General features: G+C 32.6%; 1 protein-coding gene across 3 annotated transcripts; it reads right to left on the bottom strand.

Moving 5' to 3' along the window:
* Nucleotides 1-3,167: 3,167 nt before the first annotated feature.
* LOC126887221 (40S ribosomal protein S7) lies at nt 3,168-21,256 on the bottom strand. Of its 3 annotated transcripts, none has more exons than XM_050654622.1 (4): nt 21,125-21,256; nt 20,630-20,791; nt 20,241-20,573; nt 3,168-3,277 (listed from the first exon to the last, which is right to left on the bottom strand). In XM_050654622.1, the coding sequence occupies exons 2-4, from the start codon at nt 20,789-20,791 to the stop codon at nt 3,200-3,202; spliced, it is 573 nt and encodes a 190-aa protein (XP_050510579.1). In that variant the 5' UTR covers nt 21,125-21,256; the 3' UTR covers nt 3,168-3,199. The 3 variants fall into 3 exon arrangements, with proteins under 3 accessions (XP_050510579.1, XP_050510578.1, XP_050510577.1); XM_050654621.1 differs by having other exon boundaries at nt 21,042-21,149; XM_050654620.1 differs by lacking the exon at nt 21,125-21,256 and adding an exon at nt 20,901-20,972.
* Nucleotides 21,257-21,262: the final 6 nt, after the last annotated feature.

Below are 21,262 nucleotides of genomic sequence, written 5' to 3'. Positions count from 1 at the left end.
TCTTACGGAGAAACAAAATAAACTAGCATATTTATAATAGTAAAACCTACATTTTTTACTCCTTAAGATTTTTCTTATCACTCATACTTTACAAGTTATTTTGAAAAAATTAAATTTTTCAAAAATTTTTTTTTACTACAAAACCTAATGTTTTCAAAAATAAGCACTTCAAACCAATCAAACTTACATATCATATAAACAATACACATACAGTTAAAATAGATGGTAAAGCCAAACGATTAATTTCATTTAGGGTGCTAAATAGAGGGAGGTTTTCACGATTTTTTTTACCAAAAAAAGGGGCCAACTTTTTTTTCAGTGTAACTCGTTTATTTTTGATGTTGTAAACATTTGTAAAAAACAAATAATAAGCTTTTTTTCGATACTTTAAAAATGTTGATAAGGTTTTCCCGAAAAACGTTTTTTTCTTCGGTGATTTCGCGTTGAATTATTCGATTTGGAATTAGACGAATAAGAACGTATTTTTCATGAGCTACAACTATGCTTCTACTCAATTTGTAGACTTTACTGGTACATCATTTTTTTCGTTTTTTTATAGGCTACACTTTTGCTAAAAATATTTTTTTCGACAAAATAATTACTTTTTCAGTTATTTGGGAAAAACGGTCTGAAAACGTAGTTTTTTTTTGTCGAAAAATCAACATTTTAAATCGCGAATAACTGGAAAAGTATTGACTTACTTAAAAAACTTTATAAAACAAAAGGTGCTTAAAATAAGTAAATTTATCCATTTCCGGCCTCATTTTAAACACGCGTTTTTCACCCCCCGAGAAGGGGTTAATGTCACCCCCCAAGTAAAAGCAACCAACGGCACAAATTCAACTTTGAAGTGGAGGGTAAGTAGAACCTAAATCCAAATTTTCATGCAATTCGGAGTTGCCCCTGGAAATTACCATCCAAAACGGTCATTTATTGGGCTATTAGTAAAAAAAAACAAAACAGATTAAATTTTTTTCTTATTTTTTTTCACTACATTTATCAATTATTACATTTGTATAAATTTTTTGTAAAACATATATAATTTTCTATATTAAAATAGCCAAAGACTTTGTTGATTTAGAGAATTTCTTAAATATGACTACTCTTTTCAGTACCAAGAAAGATCTTTCCCCTTGATAATGGATATAATATAGTTAAATAAATTCTAAACAACGTTTTTAAATTATTTGTAAACGTTGATATTGTATTACATATTTTCAATCAAAAAGGTCATCATACTTTGCGGATTTTGTAAGATATTAGATGTGCTGTAAAGTTCTTCAAAATATGCCACTTCTTCCACTAAATCATCAACATTGATATCGTTCTCATATTCGGTAATAGTTTTCAAGTCTACTGTTCACTATTGCCTGTGAACAATATGTTAAAAATATCGTTTAAAGAATTATAAGCATATTTTCGTATGGATAGTTGCGCAGTTAAAGTATCACAAATAATAGGTAAAAAACTTTATAAGAATTGTTTATGGCTTATGAATATAACTCTTAATATTTCCTGTTCGTAAAATAAAAGAATTTTGAAAATTTATTTTGTTATTGCAATAAAACATTTTTTGGTGATCTTTCTGGGCCCCATTAACATGCGGGCCCGAGGCAAGTGCCTCACGGGCCTAGTGGTAAAATAGGCCCTGGCTATAATATACTATGATTATTTTAAAAATCGACCTGTCCGAGCGTTTTGCTTATGTGCTAAAATTTAATAAGTTATTAAGGGGGGTAACACTTATTCCAGCGCACTGTATATTCCGTACTATTGCAATAAAATCTTGTTTAGTGCTGATTGACACAACAGACCAGTAAAATGTTATTCATACAGATAGGTAGTGTAAAATATATCGCCGCTTATCTGGTCCGCTAGTAATAAAGTTATCAGCATTTAATTGCAAAGCGGTCTTAGGTGGAAAACACTTTACCTTTCATCCTTAACACATGTCCCATCCATCACAATCCCTTGAAATTAATATCTGGTTCTGTGTAGGTGGTATGGTTCAAAAATTAAATCTGCATCTGTCATAGTTCTGCCATACATAATTCATTCTCTAACTGCAGATTTGTTTCTCTCTTATGCCCATATTTATAGTTGGGTCTCAAGACCGACCTTGAATAAAATTTGTGTGTAAACTAAACACAACTACAAAATCCGGCAAGAGTTTGATAGTCTTTCCTTTTAATTCCAGCTATTCTGACTTTTCCAATGCTGAATTGAACAGTGTGTCACCTTATCCAACACCATTATTGTATGAGATATGTTTCCACTAACTTTGCTCTCTAAATTTTTAGTAATGACTAGGATTACTAAATTATTTGGTTTACAAACACTTCCATTACATAGGTCTTTCTCGTTTATACTGTCAGCTGATTTAAAATCAAGGAATATATGGTATGCAGCAATACCCTTCTTTTCCAAAAGTTGTCTCAGTGTAAATCAATTATGGGCTTTCCAGTCCAGAAAAATTGTGATGTAAGAAAATATTCTATAAGCTGCATTCAATAGGATGATAAACCAATTATTTTTATAAATTTCAATTACATATTGATGCCTTAGAAGCCATCAGATAAAATTAAATTACATATTAGAAAAAAATTTTATCAAGCAACAAAATTTTTTTACATATTTATTAATGTTTTGATAACGATTTCCAAATTGGAAATCAAAACATTAATTAAATAAACTTTATTTCAAACTATAATTGCGGCTTATTTCCAGATAAATTAGAAAATTGCATAATATTTTATCTCCTTATTCCCGTTTTTTATATTTTTAAATTAGGAATTAGGTTAATGTTCATTAAGTTTCCTGCAGTGCTTAAATCAAAAATTCTTTCACTATCCCATGAGAATTAGGAAGTAAATTTTGGCTGGTTAATTGGACCAATGCCATTTTACTTTTGCTGAAATTTTTAAATACGTGAATGGTGGATACAATCAATATATGGATGGTAAAATTATCTCTTGTTAAACTAGCTTCGAGTGTACAGATATCAATAATTGAATCAGCGAGATCAGAAAGGGCATGAGTCATTTGTTGGACTTCCGAGAAAATTAATGAAAACGATTTTGATCAAGCAAACCTTATTTATTGCAACTACAATATACCATAAATATATTGTAGTTTTGAACAAAGTTCTGGACATGAAAAAAAAACTATTAAAATTTTCAATTATTTATTAACTGATCATTTACAAATAGGGTTCTGGAAATTCGAAGGTTACCTCTCTACCAGTAAGCTTCTTGTAAACTGAAGCAAAAGTATCAACCTGAAACAAAATAAATACATTAGTACATAAAACGATTTGAGTACAAGTAAACAACCTATTCAGCTTGAACTGATATTATAACAAATATAAACGACGTAAATGGACATGGACAAGCCCAAACAGAAAAACTAAAAATGAAATAGTTTACATCCTATTCAGTTCTCAATAGTTTCTCAACAGAAAGTGATTATAGACCAATAAGAGCCAAAATACTAATGAACACCATCAGAGCCGTGCGGTACATCTTTTCAATATGATGCAAGTCTTCGAAGTGCCGCCCCTTAAATGTTATTGAAACATAACTTTTATTTTTATTAAATGAAACTACACAAAATGAACAAAAACTTTTATTTTAAAAACAAAACATACTTTAAGTTAAATGAACTATGTTCCCTTCTGACTTTGATTTTGACAAATTCGTCAATCAGATTGCTGTAGTCTAGTGGGGATAGATAGGTGTAGCAGCTAGTGAGAACTCTATTGAAATAAGTGCTAAATTTTTTAGTTTTGTTTGTCTCATGGAGCTTTTTAAACAACTTTTAGTAATTTTTAATGTTGAATAACTTCTTTCTCTACTAACTACCGAGACAGGGAGTGTTAATAAAATTCTTAATGATACAACTACATTAATGGGTATAAAGAAATTAGCTCATTTTGGCACAAATATGTAGTTCAAAACCTCTAAAGGTATCATTTGGGATATATGTATCACGCAATTCTTCTAGAAGATCATTTGCCTCTATATCAAATTCTTTTTCTATTGAAAGTATTGAATGAAGATTCATACAATATTTTTTAGTGCTTTATCATCTATTTCCCTCAATTTAAAAATATATAAAATAAAATTTTTATTATGAGTTTCTAGAAGAGCATCTGAGAGGTCTGGAATATAGATGTGAATGGACAACAAAGTTAAAATTTATAAAACTTGCATCAGAACTGTTATGACCTATGGTAATGAATCAAGATAAGACACCAATAAAACCAAAAGCATGCTACAAACAGCCGAAATGAAGATACTAAGAGCAAGATACTGCAAAATATTGTAAGATGGGGTAGGCAAAGACGAAGAGAATGGTTCAGTCATGTAAAAAGAATGGAGGAGCAGAGACTACCAAGAATTGCGCTAGAAGGAAAACCTGCTGGCAAGTTTCCACCGGGGAGACCACCAAAAAGATGGAGAGATAGCCGGCAGTCTATCTCTTAAGAAATACCTTAATGTCGGAATTAACAGATTGACAGATCTACATCAAGTATAAGAAGAAGATTCTAGAAGCAAAAATTGACCAATCAAAGAATTAACGGTAATGTCTAAAATATAGATGAAACAAAATTATTTTAAATTTAGCTTCATCTAGCTCGTCCACAGATTTTTCGTAATCAATTGAACGCTTTTTCCTTCTGGTTCAAATTTCATTTTCAGCTGGAAATTCGGAACTTATATCAAGATTTTCCGCAATTTTATTAAATTTTTATTTGGTCATTAGTCATATTTTCTGTAACTTTCTATTTTTTCTATAGTTTCTGACAACATTTTTACACAATGTGACAATTTTTTTTATTTTACTGATTATGCCGATGCCGCCTGATGCGACTGCCTCGCCGCATCCTAGCACCGCACGGTCCTGAACACCATAGTAGAAATGAAAAGAAAGATTCACATAGACACAAAACTATTGATCCTATCAAACTAAGGGAAAATAAGCACATTTTCAAAGAAAAAATTAAAGACAAATTGAAGAATGTGGATGCAGAAAACAATGGCATAGAAGAATTTAACAAAATTATAACAGAAACTGTAGCAAAAGAAGTGGCTCTAAAACCAAACAAAAAAAAAATTATTACAGAGGAAATACAGGACCTAATGATAAAGAAAAGAAAACTGCTAGAGAATGGAAAAAGGCTATCCACGGAATATAACGACATTAATAAGACAATAAAGAATAAAATAAAAGAACTAACCAAGAACAACAAATAGAAAAAGTAATTGAAAAGAATAAAAATCTGAAGTGCTTACGATCCACACTAGGGAGGGCAGAAATAAACAAAATCAAAAGTCAGACAGGAATAGAAACGACGAAATTCTTGATGTAATCGAAAGCTCTTATGGAGAACTATATGCCAACAAATAATCACCAACTGACCAAATGATAAAACAATTAGAAACAAAAGTAAACAATGTGAACTCAGAACTTCAACCAGAGATTTATTTATTTATGGACGGGATACCACCCAATTAAATATATCGTCGCTGTTACTGCAATAGGTCGTATGTCAAAATTATTCACTTCTCAGTTTAAGGCATTTTCCAAACCAAAATCATCTGTTCTAGCATACTCTAAAATATCACATGTGAATACGACATATATTAATAATAATTTGGCAAAAACATAGTATGCCTAAAAAATCAGATAAAAAATACTAAAGTTCTGAAATTTATATTATTTTTTTCATCTTCTGAAAAATCGTCTATTTTGACATACGACCTATTGCAGTAACGGCGACGAATATACATAAAATATTACAATTATTATCAAGTGATACATTAAATATAATAATATAGTAAATATGACAAAAATTGGTGATACAGCCTAGTGATGTAACGAATATTCGTATTCGCATTCGCATTCGCGAATATTCGCATGTTTTTGCATATTCGCATTCGCATCCGCATTCGCGAAATTTGTGCGAATGTTTTGCGAATATGAAAACCAGAAAAAAAATAATTTTAAGATAATATTAGGTTAATAAAATCAAAATCGATTAACTTTTCATCTTTTTTTATTAAGAAAAGGTAACTTAACCTCAAACATGCAGCTACTCTCAAATGGAAATATGCAGGACACAACAGCAGACAAAGAGACTGAAGATGGAATGAAGCGATAACTCACTGGAGAACTCACTGGAGACTACAAAAGAGGAAGAGGCAGACCACAAAGGAGATGGTCGGATGACCTAAAAAGATACGCAGGGACCAGATGGACCGGATTAGCACTGAACCGAGAAGAGTGGAAAAGTAAGGGGGAGGCCTACGTTCAACTTTGGACAAATGAAGGACAATAGATAGATATAACTTAACCTTGTATAATCACATTATCAGCCTTCACTTTTTTTATTATTTGGTATTATGTAATATAGCTTAAGATTCAGATTGATTTACACTAAATATTAATTAACTTTTCATTATAAATTTAGGAAACATTACAAAAATAGAAACAAATTAAAAAAAACTGAATATTCGCATTCGCATCCGCATTCGCGAATGTCGGTAGCAGATATTCGCATTCGCATTCGTATTCGCGAATGTTCAAAAAATGACATTCGTTACATCACTAATACAGCCATATAGAAAAAAAAAGAATGTGTGTGTACTTTGTACGCACATAAGAAGTTATACTTCTATTATATAAGATCAACGAAATAAATATATTTACTTAACAGTTTTTTTGTATTGTATTTAAATATTAAACTAATTTTAGAAAGAACTAAAAGAGTACCAAAAATTAAAAAAAAAAAAAAAAGAATATGAATTGTCCGGATTTGAACACGGGCCTCTCGATCTATAGGCGAATGCTCTACCAATGAGCTACCACCGTTCTGTTTACATACAATCATTTCTCGGACATAATTACAATCACAGTGAAAAATAGCTCAAGTGCAGGGGCGGTTTCTCCATTGGTTCACTTGTGCAGTGAACACCCAATCAAATTTCATTAAAATACATATTTTTAAACATCTCATAAATATCATTAAAATATTTTTTCTTAAATCTCATAAATATCATAGTATCATTAAAATATAACTGTATTTATTAATCACATAATTTGTTTGCACAACACCGCTACGCTAGATGCACGTGGTAAGTGTGCAGAATTCAAATTGAACCCAGCCACTATACAGTAACCCTATAGAAGAACGAGAGCTCTTAAATCCGTGAACCAGGGATTCTCCTATCTTAAAACATTGACGATTTGTGCACTGCACACAGAGACCGGGGCGAAGCGTTTTGATTCACAGTTTGGCATTTTAATCCGGTCAACTTAGACATCAAAATGCTTGGCAAATAACAAAAATTGCCGGAGAGCCAAATTTTGGTGGAGAGCTAGGGTATACCATAACAAATAAAGTTTAAAAAGTCCCCATCGATCCCATGTGTGCGTCAAAAGTTATTCGGGGTCAAAGGTCAAAATTTGAGATTTTTTGGATTTTTTTCGAAAACGGTAAGTTTTATCAAAAAAAAACCTCAAACCAAAGTTGTAGATCTTAATATTCTCTATAAAAATCGTCCTTACAATTTTTTTCCTAAGAGTTACCATTCCTGAGATATCGCGATTTTAAAAGTTACTTTATACATTATATGCACATATAAGCCACGTATATACATATGTGGCCCTTAAGACAAGTATAAATGCCTATTTGTGTCTCTTTTATATAGTATATTATACTATTCTGAAAATATTTCTTCAAATAGTAATCAGTCCCAAACTGAATTTCCTCTATCCACGTGGCCTTGAAAAATATTTGGCTATACCATTGTTTAAAAAAGAACAGATTGTCTATTATAGGCAATGGCTACAGTATTGTCCGTAGGTCTGGTTCATAATATTATCTGTTTCTTTTAGTGCTAAAGGTTCAGTTCAAGTGAATATAAGTACTTATTACAAGAGTCTACCATTTAGTACCGTTACCGTTATTTGGCTACAAAGCTAAACAAGCTAAAAATGACGCAGATGTCCTTATAATTGAGACAGCAATTGAAAAATTTAAGGCAACAAACACAACACTTGTAGTTGGTGAAGATGTTGGTTTGTTGGTACTGATTACTGTAAGGACTCCAGTAGATAAAGTTATTTATTTTCTGAAACCTGGAAGGGCTGAACAGCGAACAGAGATATATCTTCGAATAGTTTATCGGCTTATCCCAAATGCCAAAAGTACATTTTATTTTTACATGCGATAACCGGCTGCGACACTACGTCCGCAATGTACAGAAGGGGCAAAACGTCAGTACTTAAATTATTCGAAAAAAAAAAAAGATTTGACTGACTGCTGTAAAGTTTTTACAGAACTTGATACTACATCGCAAACAAATAATTACGGAAGGAATTCGCTTTCTTTTTGCGGTTTATGGAGCTCCAAAAAAATTATTTGTCTTGATAAATACCGATACTTAACTTTTGTAAACAATACGCAAAACAAGAAACAAGTACAACTATCATGTCTTCCTCCAACATCAGCATCTGCTTTTCAACATTTGTATCGAGTATATTATCAAGTTCAAACATGGCTAGGCAATGAACTGAATCCAGAAGACTGGGGTTGGAAATTAATAGATAATAATCTGGAACCGATTAAAACCTTACTCCCAACTGCTCGAGAAAAACTCCTTAACACTATTTTTTGCAATTGCAAAAAAGGTTGTAGTGCCAAATGTGGATGTAAAAAAGTCGGGTTGCTGTGTTCTCTAGTGTGTACCAACTGCCAAGGACAGTCTTGCTCAAATGTCCAGTTTAGTACAACAGAGGAAGACTCCTGTGATTTTAATGAAGAGACCAATGACTCAGTCACATTTGAACAATTTTTGAATATCCAGCAAGAGGAAGAGGAAGAAGATGAAATCGAAGAAGACTTGACTGTTGAAGTAGACTTTCAAGAATATGAATCTGATTAAAATATCTAAAAAGAAATCAAAACAATAGTTAACCTAATAATCAAGAGCAATATCAATAATCAATATCAATAATAAGGTAATATCTAGAACTTGACCGGTATTGTTTCCTTAAATTATCCTAAAATTGTCAAAACAGTCAGTGGAGTAGGCCTACAGGGGGAACCACGGTAAAAAAAACGCGCCGAGTACACTACCTCACAGGTAGTGTGGAAACGTGTGCATATCATGTATAATGTGACTCTTTGAATCGCGATATCTCAGAAATGGCAACTCTTAGGAAAAAAAATAGTAAGGACTATTTTTGTAGAGAATTTTGAGATCTACAACTTTATTTTAAGGTTTTTTTTTTGATAAAACTTACCGTTTTCGAAAAAAATCCAAAAAATTTCAAATTTTGACCTTTGACCCCGAATAACTTTTGACGCACACATGGGATCGATGGGGACTTTTTAAACTTTATTTGTTATGGTATACCCTAGCTCTCCACCAAAATTTGGCTCTCCGGCAATTTTTGTTATTTGAAATGTCTATATAGACCGGGTTATTTTCTGTTGTGGGATTTTATTAAATACAATATTGGTAGGTAGTTTTTTTAGGATGGTGGAGCCTTATTCAGTGAAGTTTATAAAAGAAAATGCAAATAGTTTTGAAAATCGACTTCTTATAAAAAGAATGGACTTACTTGGCCGGAGATAAACTTGGTACAAGAATGTGCAATAAGAAACAAAAAGTTTAAACATTGTTTTAAAGTTGAACAATATAGAAAAACTTAGTGATTATGTAGGTGTGATAAACTACATTCTTTATTTTGTTTTCCATGTTTAGTATTTTCAAAGAATAAAACTATAATTTCAATCTCGGTCTTTGGATGCCGTTAAAATAAACGGATTTTTAAACAGTTTTGACAAAGCCATTTCATTATTCGTAACTTCTGCCTCCACCTTCACCACCGAAGAAGCGCCATCATTCAGTAGGTATCATATTCCGCACAAAACAAAAAAAGTGTGACATCCTGACTACTCGGGTCAAAGATAGGTTTCATTTTACAGAACATCTTTTTGGCGAGACCCCAAAAATTTTTCGCCTGCGGCGCTTACTCACCGTTTGTATAATTACATTCTTTAATTGAACACCCGCCTTAAATTACCACGAGCCGCCACTGATCAAGTGAATAAACATTTTCAATAATACAAATACAGTAGAGCGTCGATTATCCAAACGTCGATCAACCGAACGACCAGTTAACCGAACTCCCGACTCCGGCGCCCCGCACTCGAGTACTGAGCAAGCGTTAGTAATTAACGCTTAAAATATCTTCAATTTTCTTCAATTGTGTATCCAAAAATACGTTGTTGCAAAGACTGCACTTTTTTGTTTAATTGCTATTTGTCATTACCAAGGTATAAACAAATATACAGTTATATAAATATGGTTTTTATTCACTTGTGGATAAATATGTATGACAATCTCAATATAGTTCAATTATCCGAACAAATCGGTTTTCCGAACACCCATGTCCCCCAATTAGTTCGGATAATCGACGCTCTACTGTAATATCTTACTCCCGAGGAAGACAAATCCAAAGACACAAAAATTATAATAAATATATTTATAGGTCTGGATCCTGTGTATGACAAAAAAGTTGAATAATAGCAAGCTGAAAATTTGTTAATAGCTTAAGGGTGTCTAGTCGGACAAACTTTGATATATGGGAATACTGGAATGGTGGAAGTTTTAATTGTGGAACAGGTTAAAAATTTGGAACTGTCAGACCACGAAAACGGCACATGTATTTTGTCCGACAGAACAGATTTAAACTCTTCAAACAGAGATTAAACTCTCATGCAAAAATCAGACTGATATTTATCACCAAATGGGCGTTTTAATGAGTGGAACATGTAGAATATGCCAAATGACAGGTGATAAATAGCAGTCTGATTTTTGCATGAGAGTTTAATATCTGTTCAGAGAGTTTAAGTCTGTTCTGTCGGACAAAATAAATGTGCTGTTTTCGTGGTGTGACCGTTCCAAATTTTTAACCTGTTCCACAATTAAAACTGCCCCTGTTCCAGTGTTCCCATATATCAAAGTTTATCCGACTAGACACCCTTAAGCTATTAACAAATTTTCAATTTTGTTATTAATCAACTTTTTTTCCATACGCGGGATCCAGACCTATTACTAAAAATACTAATACAGTAGAACCCCGCAAATCCGAACCCCGCTAATCAGAACGTTCGGCAAATCCGAACCAACGGAAAGCGAAAAAAATTAAAAAATTCAAGCCAAAAATCTAAAAACATGTGTTTTATACAGAGTATAACCAAAACAATGTAGAATAAGTAGGACTTTGACATTTAAAATTTCTTAGAAATAAATACGTAGGTACTTTATACGTAGTGCTTATAAAGGTTTGAACATAAACTTACTTCGGTTTTCTCGTAGTCAACTTGAGTCCAAAAATATTGTCCACACTCTCTCCAGAACGTTTTGCGACTCAAAATCAACGACAATGAAAGCTTTGAATTATTAGTTAGGCTAACTTTCGGATAATCCGAACTTTTCGGAATCCGAAGAGGCTGTCCCCCCAATTAGTTCGGATTTTCGGGGTTCTACTGTATATTCTTTTCACACACAACTTATTTGCGCTACATAACTTAACATAACATAACAAGATTTAGCGACTAACACCATACTGTCGGTGTGTGCAGGCATGTGGGATAATAAAAATTTACTCTCAATCGCGCCTAAAGAAGTATAACTTCAAAAACAAATATTAAAATAAGATAAAGCACATAACATATTATAAAGCATCAGCACATGACATAATATCGCCTGGTGAGAACAATAGTGACAAAACTTCAAAATGAACATTTAGAGATAATCGTATTTGAAGTTTTGATGAAACTGCTAAACAGTATAAATGACTAATAAGTAATCATTCTGCAGAATTTTTCTAATAATATGCTTTCTAGATATGTAAACCAATTAGTAGAAGTAATTTTATTTGATTTTTTTTCTGTGTTACGCCAGTATTGCATTATCGAGGATGTTTAATTTGATGTTTCGCCACTATACTTTACTACTACTATACTACAACAGTTTGTTTTCTGTTTTAAATAATTAAAAAATTTACTTTTAAAAATAAATTAAACGCATCAAATAAAATATTTTATTGTACACACCAGTTATTCGCAAAATGGAACTAAAGTACAATATAAAAATAACAAAATAAGATCTTAGTAATAATTATGAAAACGATAAACATGATAAAATATAAAAAGCAAGCAAAAGAACTAGGAATAGTAAAATTAAATTCATCATTTCACTCACTTCGTATTTCAAACTACTAAAGAAATGATTGTGGGTAGAAGGAATTGATTTTTGTAAGACTTCTTTTTAGAAATGAATATTGGTTTTCGATAGTGTGGAATTAAACAATACTGATCCAAAGTGGATAGACGCTTTCTTGATTTGCTATTTCTAAGTACCTAAGAATGATTGAAACTGAGTTTCTCTGTAAGAAGTTTTATAAAAAAAAACACAAAAGCAAAAACGACCACACAGACAAAAGTGCTCATTCGCCACTATTGCACATTGTACTACTATCTTTAATAAAATATCTAATATTTCAAATACATGCAGGCACAGCGTAATTACAGATTCGCCAGTGTTGATATAAAGTTTGGTGTGCTTTCGTCGTTAATGCATCAACATATTTGACAAATTCACAATACCATAAAGACTTGTAGGCGCCCTCTAGTAATAATGAAATTAAATAATTGTTAGCTGATATTGCACATAAAAGAGGGCATATTTAGATGTCGATTGATGGACTTAACTCAAAAACATTGATTTTCGTGTTTCGCCACTATTGTTCTCACTAGGCGATATATAAATCATCTATACTACAAAATTGTTTTTACACACTGTACAAATATTTTCCGAAGCACACAGCAACAAATCGAAGTCTATTTTATTTCCATTTAGAAGTATTCTACTCAGTGACTCAGTGGAGAATGTCTACCAAAGTTGCAGCAATGAAATTTAATTGCAAAATTTTGAAATCACCTAGTGATTCTAGAGGGAACATTAAAATCAATTAGAGACAGTAGAGCATTGCAATTTATTTTTGAATTCAATAGTTTATGTAGAAACAAAACATCAGCATATATCCGTCTGGAAGATAGCTTAGGAAGGTTTAATGTATTTCTAATTTCTGAGAGGAATGGTCACTTTAGGATGGTCACAATGGAAGGTTTGTGTAATTTAAAACTTAAATATCTAATGAATTTATTTTGAACTTTTTCAAGCTTGGCTATATGGACTTCATAAGTGGGTGACCAAACAATTGAGCAATACTCAAGAACAGAACTAGGGAAATGTAAATCAGTCTGATGGAATTCATGTTATGCAAACATCTAGAGGTTCTGATAATGAAGCCTAGCATTTTAAATGCCTGGTTATTCACATAATCAAAATGAGCACAAAAATTTAGTTTGGAATCTAATTGAACACCTAGATCTCTCACAGTTGATACAGCCTTTAGTGGCTCTTCAGCTATATAATAAGGTTGTAACCCTCAATACTTGTGAATCAGTGTTATTAGCGGAATAGGGTTGTAATAGTTGTTATACAGTAGACGCCCTCTTAACCGACCATGACGGGACCTGCCCATAGGTAGGATAATCAAAAAGTCGGTTAAACCGAAAATCTTTAAAACCGCCCTCAGAAAGACATTACATGTGTAACTCTATTGAAAATGTATATATTTTATGATCTATAAACAAAAAAGTAGTATGTACATATAGTCCGTCCGCTATAACTTTTCCCATGGGTCACGATTCATTTTCAAACAAATTAAGTCAGAACATAAAGTGAAACGAACGTCGATGTGTATATACACATGTAAAACAATATCACTCACAAGACAAATTATGAAACTTGTATGACCTCTAATCTAAAAATAGTATCCAAAAAGGAGTAGGGTCGGTCAGTTAAGCCGACGGTCGGTTAAAGGGAGGTCGGTTAAGAGGACGTCTACTGTACTGGTATACAATTGGTCGCAGAAAATTACCTGATTTCATTTTTATGAGAGCATTCAAGTAGAGCCATGGCGAATAAGGTTGAAACATCATAAGAAATATTAGACATGGCGCATATAACATGTGCTAATGTGAGTGTGGCAAGAGAAAATTTCTTCAGGATCTGGTAAGGGGGCTTTAAACTTTGATTTAGTCACTTTCTGACTTTCGTAATAACCTTTAAACCAAGTTATTAAGCCTTAAAAATGGTCATTTTCATGTTTTTCAAATTTTAAATTGCTTATAACTCGAAAACGATCAACTTTAGAGGAAAAATATAACAGATCCTTTTTGTCCAGAATGGTCCAAAAAAGCTAAAAAAATTGTACGGGCCAAAAATATTGATTTTTGCAATTTGATTAAAAAGAAATATGGACCACTTTTGGCGTGGGCGATTTCTTGAACCTTATTATGGGGTGTCTCCCGAATGTGATTATGCAAAAAAGTCTCATGGGAATATTTTTCCCAACGAACCCGCCGTTGTCTAATAAAAATATTTGCAAAAAACATTATTTTATTCATGAAAACTTAGAAAAAGATGGAGTTAGTTGATTTTCTTTGTCATTGAATTTGCCGATTTAAGCACCGTGGCGACGAATTTGGAGATATATGGTTTTTCCTGTTAACATATTGATGTTTGTGGATTTAATGGTATTAAAATGTCAAAATTGAAAAATAATGGAGTTAGTGGATTTTTCCAGTACGCCCACGATATTTATGTCCATGTGTATAATAGGGAACTTGCATAAAATTTTAAATTCGAAAAAACTGTTATAAATCACAACAGAACATAATTTAAAACATGTAAATTGAAAAATTACAATTTACATGTTTATTATTATAATAATTTATTATTATAATTTTACAATTACAAAAATTTACACGCACCTTGAAAACAAAAGTGGCACTATACTGAAAACATCAATTTTTAGTTATAGCGATATCTGCATTACTTTTGACTAAACGCTCCTATTGCAGAGACTCCTGTTCTAATAGCTCGAATAGTTTCTCCTAGAAGTCGCTAGTGTCACTTTTGACTTTTAGGTGTTTTGTCAATGTGGTAATTTAAAAAGTGGCACTCTATGGGTTTCGTGTCGGTTTCCGGCGGATTGTTGAGGGAGAAGCACGTCGTTGTAAGTAAAAAGTGACATTTTTTCTTTAGTGCGGTTTTCACGTAAATTTAAAATGTTAAGTTTCATTAAGTATTATTAATAGTTTGTTTACTCTTAGCAAATAAACGATTTCTCTTTTTAATATGACACAATTTCATTTTATTTTTCTCTTTTTTTATCATTAAGGTAAATATTAACTTGACTTTTTATTCTAATAATCAGAACTTTTATGTAAAACAAAAGTGGCACTATAAGGAATTTTTTTTAAAGATTTTTTTCTAAATTAATAGTTACATTATTAACTTGCCTTCTTCAGGAGAAACTAATTGTACTTTAACCAAACTGTTAAATAACATTAATTATAGTATTTAATTCGGTTATTTTAGTTCAACATCCATTACAGAATTGTTTGAAAAACTTAAACGGTCATACTGAAATATCTAAAGTTTGGGATAATGTCACTTTTGTTTTCAAGGTGCGAAATATTAAAAAGTTTGTTTGGCTTTCGTTTGGCCCCTAAAGATGATTAAAAATTCAAATTAAAACAGGTGGCCCAAAACGCGTTGTGACGTCATTCGTTTAAATTATGTTTACATTGTTCCAAAAAAGTAAACAAAATTTAAAATTAGACATTATAAATGTCAGTAGAAATTACAGTTATGTAACCTCACAAGTGTTTTTGATTGTAACCTCACAAACCTAATAGGGAACTTGCACATTTTTTTATTGCATAATAATATTCAGTTTCCTTTAAAAATAAGATTTCCAAAATTTCACGCCTTAAAACCTCATAATAACAGAAGTACAAATTTAAAATCTATATATTTTTTTTGTTTTCTGGCCTTGGTTTAAAGAACCTTTAGTCAATTTAAAATAGTTCAAACGATCAAAAACACTTGTGAGGTTACATAACTGTATTTTCTACTGACGTTTGTAATGTCTAATTTTAAATTCTGTTTACTTTTTTGGAAGAATGTAAACATAATTTAAACGAATGACGTCACGACGCGTTTTGGGCCACCTGTTTTAATTTGAATTTTTAATCATCTTTAGGGGCCAAACGAAAGCCAAACAAAACTTTTTAATCTTTGATAAATGTTTTAAATTATGTTCTGTTGCGATTTATAACATTTTTTTCGAATTTAAAATTTTATGCAAGTTCCATATTGGCAGCCACGGTAGTTATTAAGGCACACCAAAATGCACCTTGATAATTTATTTATTTATATATATTTACGAGCAAAGCTCATTGCAATAAAACATTACAGAAGATATGAAGAACTAACAAAATATTACAAATATACGTAAAATACAATAAGATACAATAAACACTACGACAATAAAGCAAGTCAAAAAGTAAAAATAGCAGGTAAAGATATATAATCACAAGTTTAAAATATTCAAGAACATAAAACTAGAGGGTGCAATCCTTTAGCGTTTTTAAAAATCGCGAACTATCCGCAAAGAAATCCACACAATTGGAGCAAGCATTTGCCTGTCTAGAAACCCTCGAGATGAAAGAATTTGCAGTGAAGTTAGTTCTGCTGATGGGAGTATGAAATGTAGATCTTGAACGTGTGATTCTGGAGGGAATATGTAAACCTACTTCCTCCAGGAGCTCAGGGCAGTCGTGAATTGAATTTATAATATTATACAACATGTACATGTCTTTCTTTTTCCGTCTGCTTGATAAGGTGTCAATGTTAAGTTCTAGTTCAAGATCCATATAATTCCAGTCTCTACGGTTTGTTTTGAATGCGACGAACCTAAGGAATAGGTGCTGGATCCTTTCAATCTTACAGTTGTATGTCTCATAGGCGGGTAACCAGACGCAAGATGCATATTCCACGATTGGCCTCACCATTGCACAGTACAACAGTTTAAACGATCTCAACTGCTTAAAGTCTTGGGAGCATCTTTTAATAAAACCTAACAGTTGAAGCGATTTTGAGATGATATTGCTTATATGAATATTGAAAGATAGTCCAGAGTCAAGTGTAACTCCAAGATCTTTTATGGATGTGACTGTTGTGATATTTATATCACCTATTTTGTATGTGAAAGAGATAGGACTTTTCGAACGCGTGAATGAAATGTGAAAAAATTTGCAGGAGTTGAGAAACATGTCATTGTTGCTGCACCATTCATTCAATCGATTTAAATCGGACTGAAGCCTTAAACAGTCGAGTGGATTCCTAATGTGGCAGTAAAACTTAACATCGTCAGCAAATAAAAGAAATTTCGCATATTGGAAACAGTCTTTTATATCGTTAATAAAAACATTAAACACCAAAGGTCCAAGATGAGATCCCTGCGGTATGCCCGAAGGGACAACTATTTCGTAGGAAAAATAGCTGTAGAGCTTGAAGATTTGTTTTCTGTCCAGAAGATATTCCCTAAGCCACAGCAGAAGTGAACCATGTATCCCTAATCGCTGCAATTTTTCTAATAGAATATTGTGATTAACTCTGTCGAAAGCCTTAGAGAAGTCGGTGTACAGGGCGTCCACCTGTAGTCCTTCGTCCAAGGCGTTCAGTAAGAAGTTAGTATATGTCAGCAAATTGAGTTCAGTTGACTTATGGCGCCTGAAACCAAACTGCTGTTCCAATAGAACACCGTTCAAGGAGGGTGTAAGGAAATCGCAGACAAGTGATTCAAATAGTTTAGGATACTAATAGGTCTATAGTTGGACACAAGACTTTTGTCACCTGTTTTGTGTAAGGGCAATAGGAAACTGGTCTTCCAAACATTTGGAAAGCTTCCACTAGCTAAAGACTTGTTAAAGATGAGAAATAATGGCCGAGCTAAATTAAATGCACAGTACTTGAGCAAGCTTGATGGGATGCCATCAGGTCCCGGGTCTTTAGAAGGATTGAGGTTACACAATTTAGAGTAAATGTCAGAGATGGATAGTTTACATGATGATGGGTTTAAGGGTGAAGAAGTGATGTCTTCGGGGAAATCAACAACAACAGAGGAGTAAACTGATGAAAAGAAATCAGCAAATAAATTCGCAATATCTTTACCAGATGAACTAGTTTTACTGTTGTGAGATAACTCAGAAGGAATTCCATTTGATTTTCTTTTGTTATTGATAAAAGACCAAAACTTATTCAGACCGCCGGGAAGAGAGTTTTCAGTAGACAATGTAAAGTTTAAATAGTCACGCTTGGCAAGTATCTGGGACTGAGATCGGAGCTCTGAGAACTGTTTGTAAAGGTAACTGGTTTTTGGCAGCTTGGACTCTTTGAAGTCTCCTGTGTGCTGTCTTCTTTCTAATAATACACGATTTTAGTTCCGAAGAGTACCAGATAGGAAATTTTCTAGAAGAGAATTTTTTAACAGGAACATAGATGTCAATAGCTGAGTACAGAATATCATATAAAATGTTAACCATTTCATCGACTGAACATCCAATCATTAAAGTATCCCAGTTGACACAATCGAGATAGCCTTTAATTAGAGAAAAGCTTGCTGATTTAAAGTCATGATAGTAACCCTCCGGTAAAAGTCCCTCATTATATCTGGTAGTTATGGGTAGTTCAAACACCAGTGGGGGATGATATTGGTCAGGAGGGATTAAAATGTCTGTAGGTTCAACAACAGCGATATCTTTATTTTGGACCAGTATCAAATCTAATAAAGAATTAGAGGTATTTGGGCAAACGTTAATCTGGTATAGATTATGCAGACAGGATAGATTTGAGATAATCTCAATGGATGTTCTTTCGTTAGGAGTAGCAAGGTGATTAAATGTGGCTGATGAACTGAAATTGTCATGGGACCACGATGCATTAGGCAGATTAAAGTCACCCAAAAGGCATAGTTGAGATGGATTGAAATTGTTGACTGTGTTGTCAACATTGTCATTGAAGATGGAAAATTTCTCAGAGTCACTTTTTGGGGGAAAATATGCAGTGCCGAGAATAATGGTTTCGTTACCATTGATAATGGCTACAAACAGTTGCTCGATATCAAGTGAAGATGGCAAATGCTTACTATTCAATTGCTTGGATACGGCAATAAGAACACCTCCTCCTCTAGAATAGGCACTGGTTGAAGATGACCTACCACTTCTGTAGACATTAAAGTCCGCTAGGTTCAGCTCGGCGTCGGTAATTCCCTCAGTTAGCCAGGTCTCCGTAAACACCAAAACATTATAAAAGCATCCTTGAGTATTTTCCAATAACTTGCCAAGCTTTGTCCGAAGGCCACGTACATTTTGGTAATAAACACTGATTTTGTGGTCATTGGGAGGAACAGTATTGAGTTTTAGATTTTTCAGTTTTTTGAAGCTATAGACGGCACTCCATTCAAGTATTTGATCCTTAGATCAGTTTCGCCATTATCGATTCTGGTCTTCAGCTCGTTCTTAATTTTGAGTTCGTGTTCCCTTTGTAGTTTAGTTAAATCGCTCGATATGAAGATCTTACTACCTTTTAATTTGATCTACCCTTGAGTGCCATTCGAACATCATAGCTGCTTGGAACCGTGATTTTTAAAGCCCTACAGCCAAATTTATTCCTTTTGCCAAATCTGGTGGCGGAGCGAATAGGAATAGGTTCATGGTGAATAATAAGGAAAATTTAATGCTCACATGATAGAGAAGTACAAATTTAAAGTCTTCTGTATTTTAAAATAGTTAAAACGATCAGAAACACTTTTAACGTCACATAACTGTATTTTCTACTGACCTTTATGTCTAATTTAAAATTATATACAATTTTGTTTACTTTGTTGGTTCAGAATGTAAACATATAACCTGATGACATTACAAAACTTTTTTTATCTTTAAATACATTTGTTGTTTGTTTGGGTTTATATGACTGCGGACACTAAATCCATTCGCCAAAATACATGTTTTAAATAATGTTCTGTGGTGATTTATAACATTTTTTGAATTTAAAATTGAATGCAAGTTCCCTATTGCATTTAATGACATTAGGTGCATTTACTTCAACATCTGCCACATTCACTAATATGTTACTTGCTTGTAGTTACTGTACAATACAAAAAAAAGCTACAACATTTTAAACTAAAGGTGAAATAATATGAAGTGAAATTTCATTGACAAAAATAAAGAAAAGTGTTCTTACCTTATGTTCAATAGTAGTTTGTTGGTTTTTGTCCAAATGTACTTTGATGAGTTGTGATCCATCTAACCTTACACGAATCCTCTTGCCAACGATTTCTGCAGGAAATACAAGATCTTCTAAGATAGCATCATATACTGAAGTCAAAGTACGAGACCTTGGTCTTTTTTGTTTGTTGGCAGCACGGGTTTTCCTTGTTGGTTTAGGTAAAATTTTACGTTCACCTACAAATACTACGTGTTTGCCACTGAACTTCTTTTCCAATTCACGTACTAGCCTAGTTTGAATTTTTTGGAATTGTTTCAATTTTGGCATTGGAACGTAGATAATTACGCTCTAAAACAGATAAATATAAAAATTCGACACCCTATTTAAATATAATGTGCACATACCTTCTTATTATTTAATTCTATTTCTCTAGCTTTTGTAATATGCAATTCTCTAAGCTGAGCTTTTAAATCAGAGTTCATTTCCAGCTCAAGCAAAGATTGGGCAACTTGTGTTTCAAAGGCATCGGGCTCAGCCCCACCGGATTTTATAATTTTCGTAGCCATCTAAAAAACGTAAAATTAATTATAACCTTAAAGTATCACAATTTTATAAACTATTTAACATAGAGTATCACAAATAATTAAGCACTAAAATTTATTTAAGACACATTACTGCAGAACTTAAGAAACTTTCACTGTTTACATCCCGAAAATTATTTTTCGTGCACATAAATCTGAAAATATCTCCCACTAATATGACCCATCGAAGATTTATAAGTTAAAATATTTGTATTATAGACTTTTGGGATTATACCTAGCCAAAAATAATGAAATCACAGGTTATATTTTATATAAAAAAACTAAAAATAATTTTAACAAGAGGAACGAAACGTGTACCTTGTCTACAAAATTTGAAAAGGAAGAAAAGTTAGGCACAAAACATTCTTCTTCTGTACCTCTGGTCTCTTTACTAACAAAATCCAGCTATTCGTCCTCGTGTAGACATTTTAAAAATCTCTTGTCACTGTCACTGTG

Source organism: Diabrotica virgifera, chromosome 6 (genome assembly GCF_917563875.1).
Source record: "Diabrotica virgifera virgifera chromosome 6, PGI_DIABVI_V3a".
Taxonomy (NCBI): Eukaryota; Metazoa; Arthropoda; class Insecta; order Coleoptera; family Chrysomelidae; genus Diabrotica; species Diabrotica virgifera.
The sequence above is the reverse complement of the archived record's forward strand: the minus strand, read 5'-3'. Positions and strand labels throughout refer to the sequence as shown.

Bases quoted from the DNA above. Each gene is read 5' to 3' on its own strand.
- LOC126887221 (XM_050654620.1), bottom strand. From the start codon at position 20,957: ATGTGCACGAAAAATAATTTTCGGGATGTAAACAGTGAAAGTTTCTTA. The intron at 20,574-20,629 runs GTATGTGCACAT...TATCTGTTTTAG, and splicing joins TAGAATTAAATAATAAGAAG to AGCGTAATTATCTACGTTCC. The intron at 3,278-20,240 runs GTAAGAACACTT...ATTTTGTTTCAG, and splicing joins AAACTACTATTGAACATAAG to GTTGATACTTTTGCTTCAGT.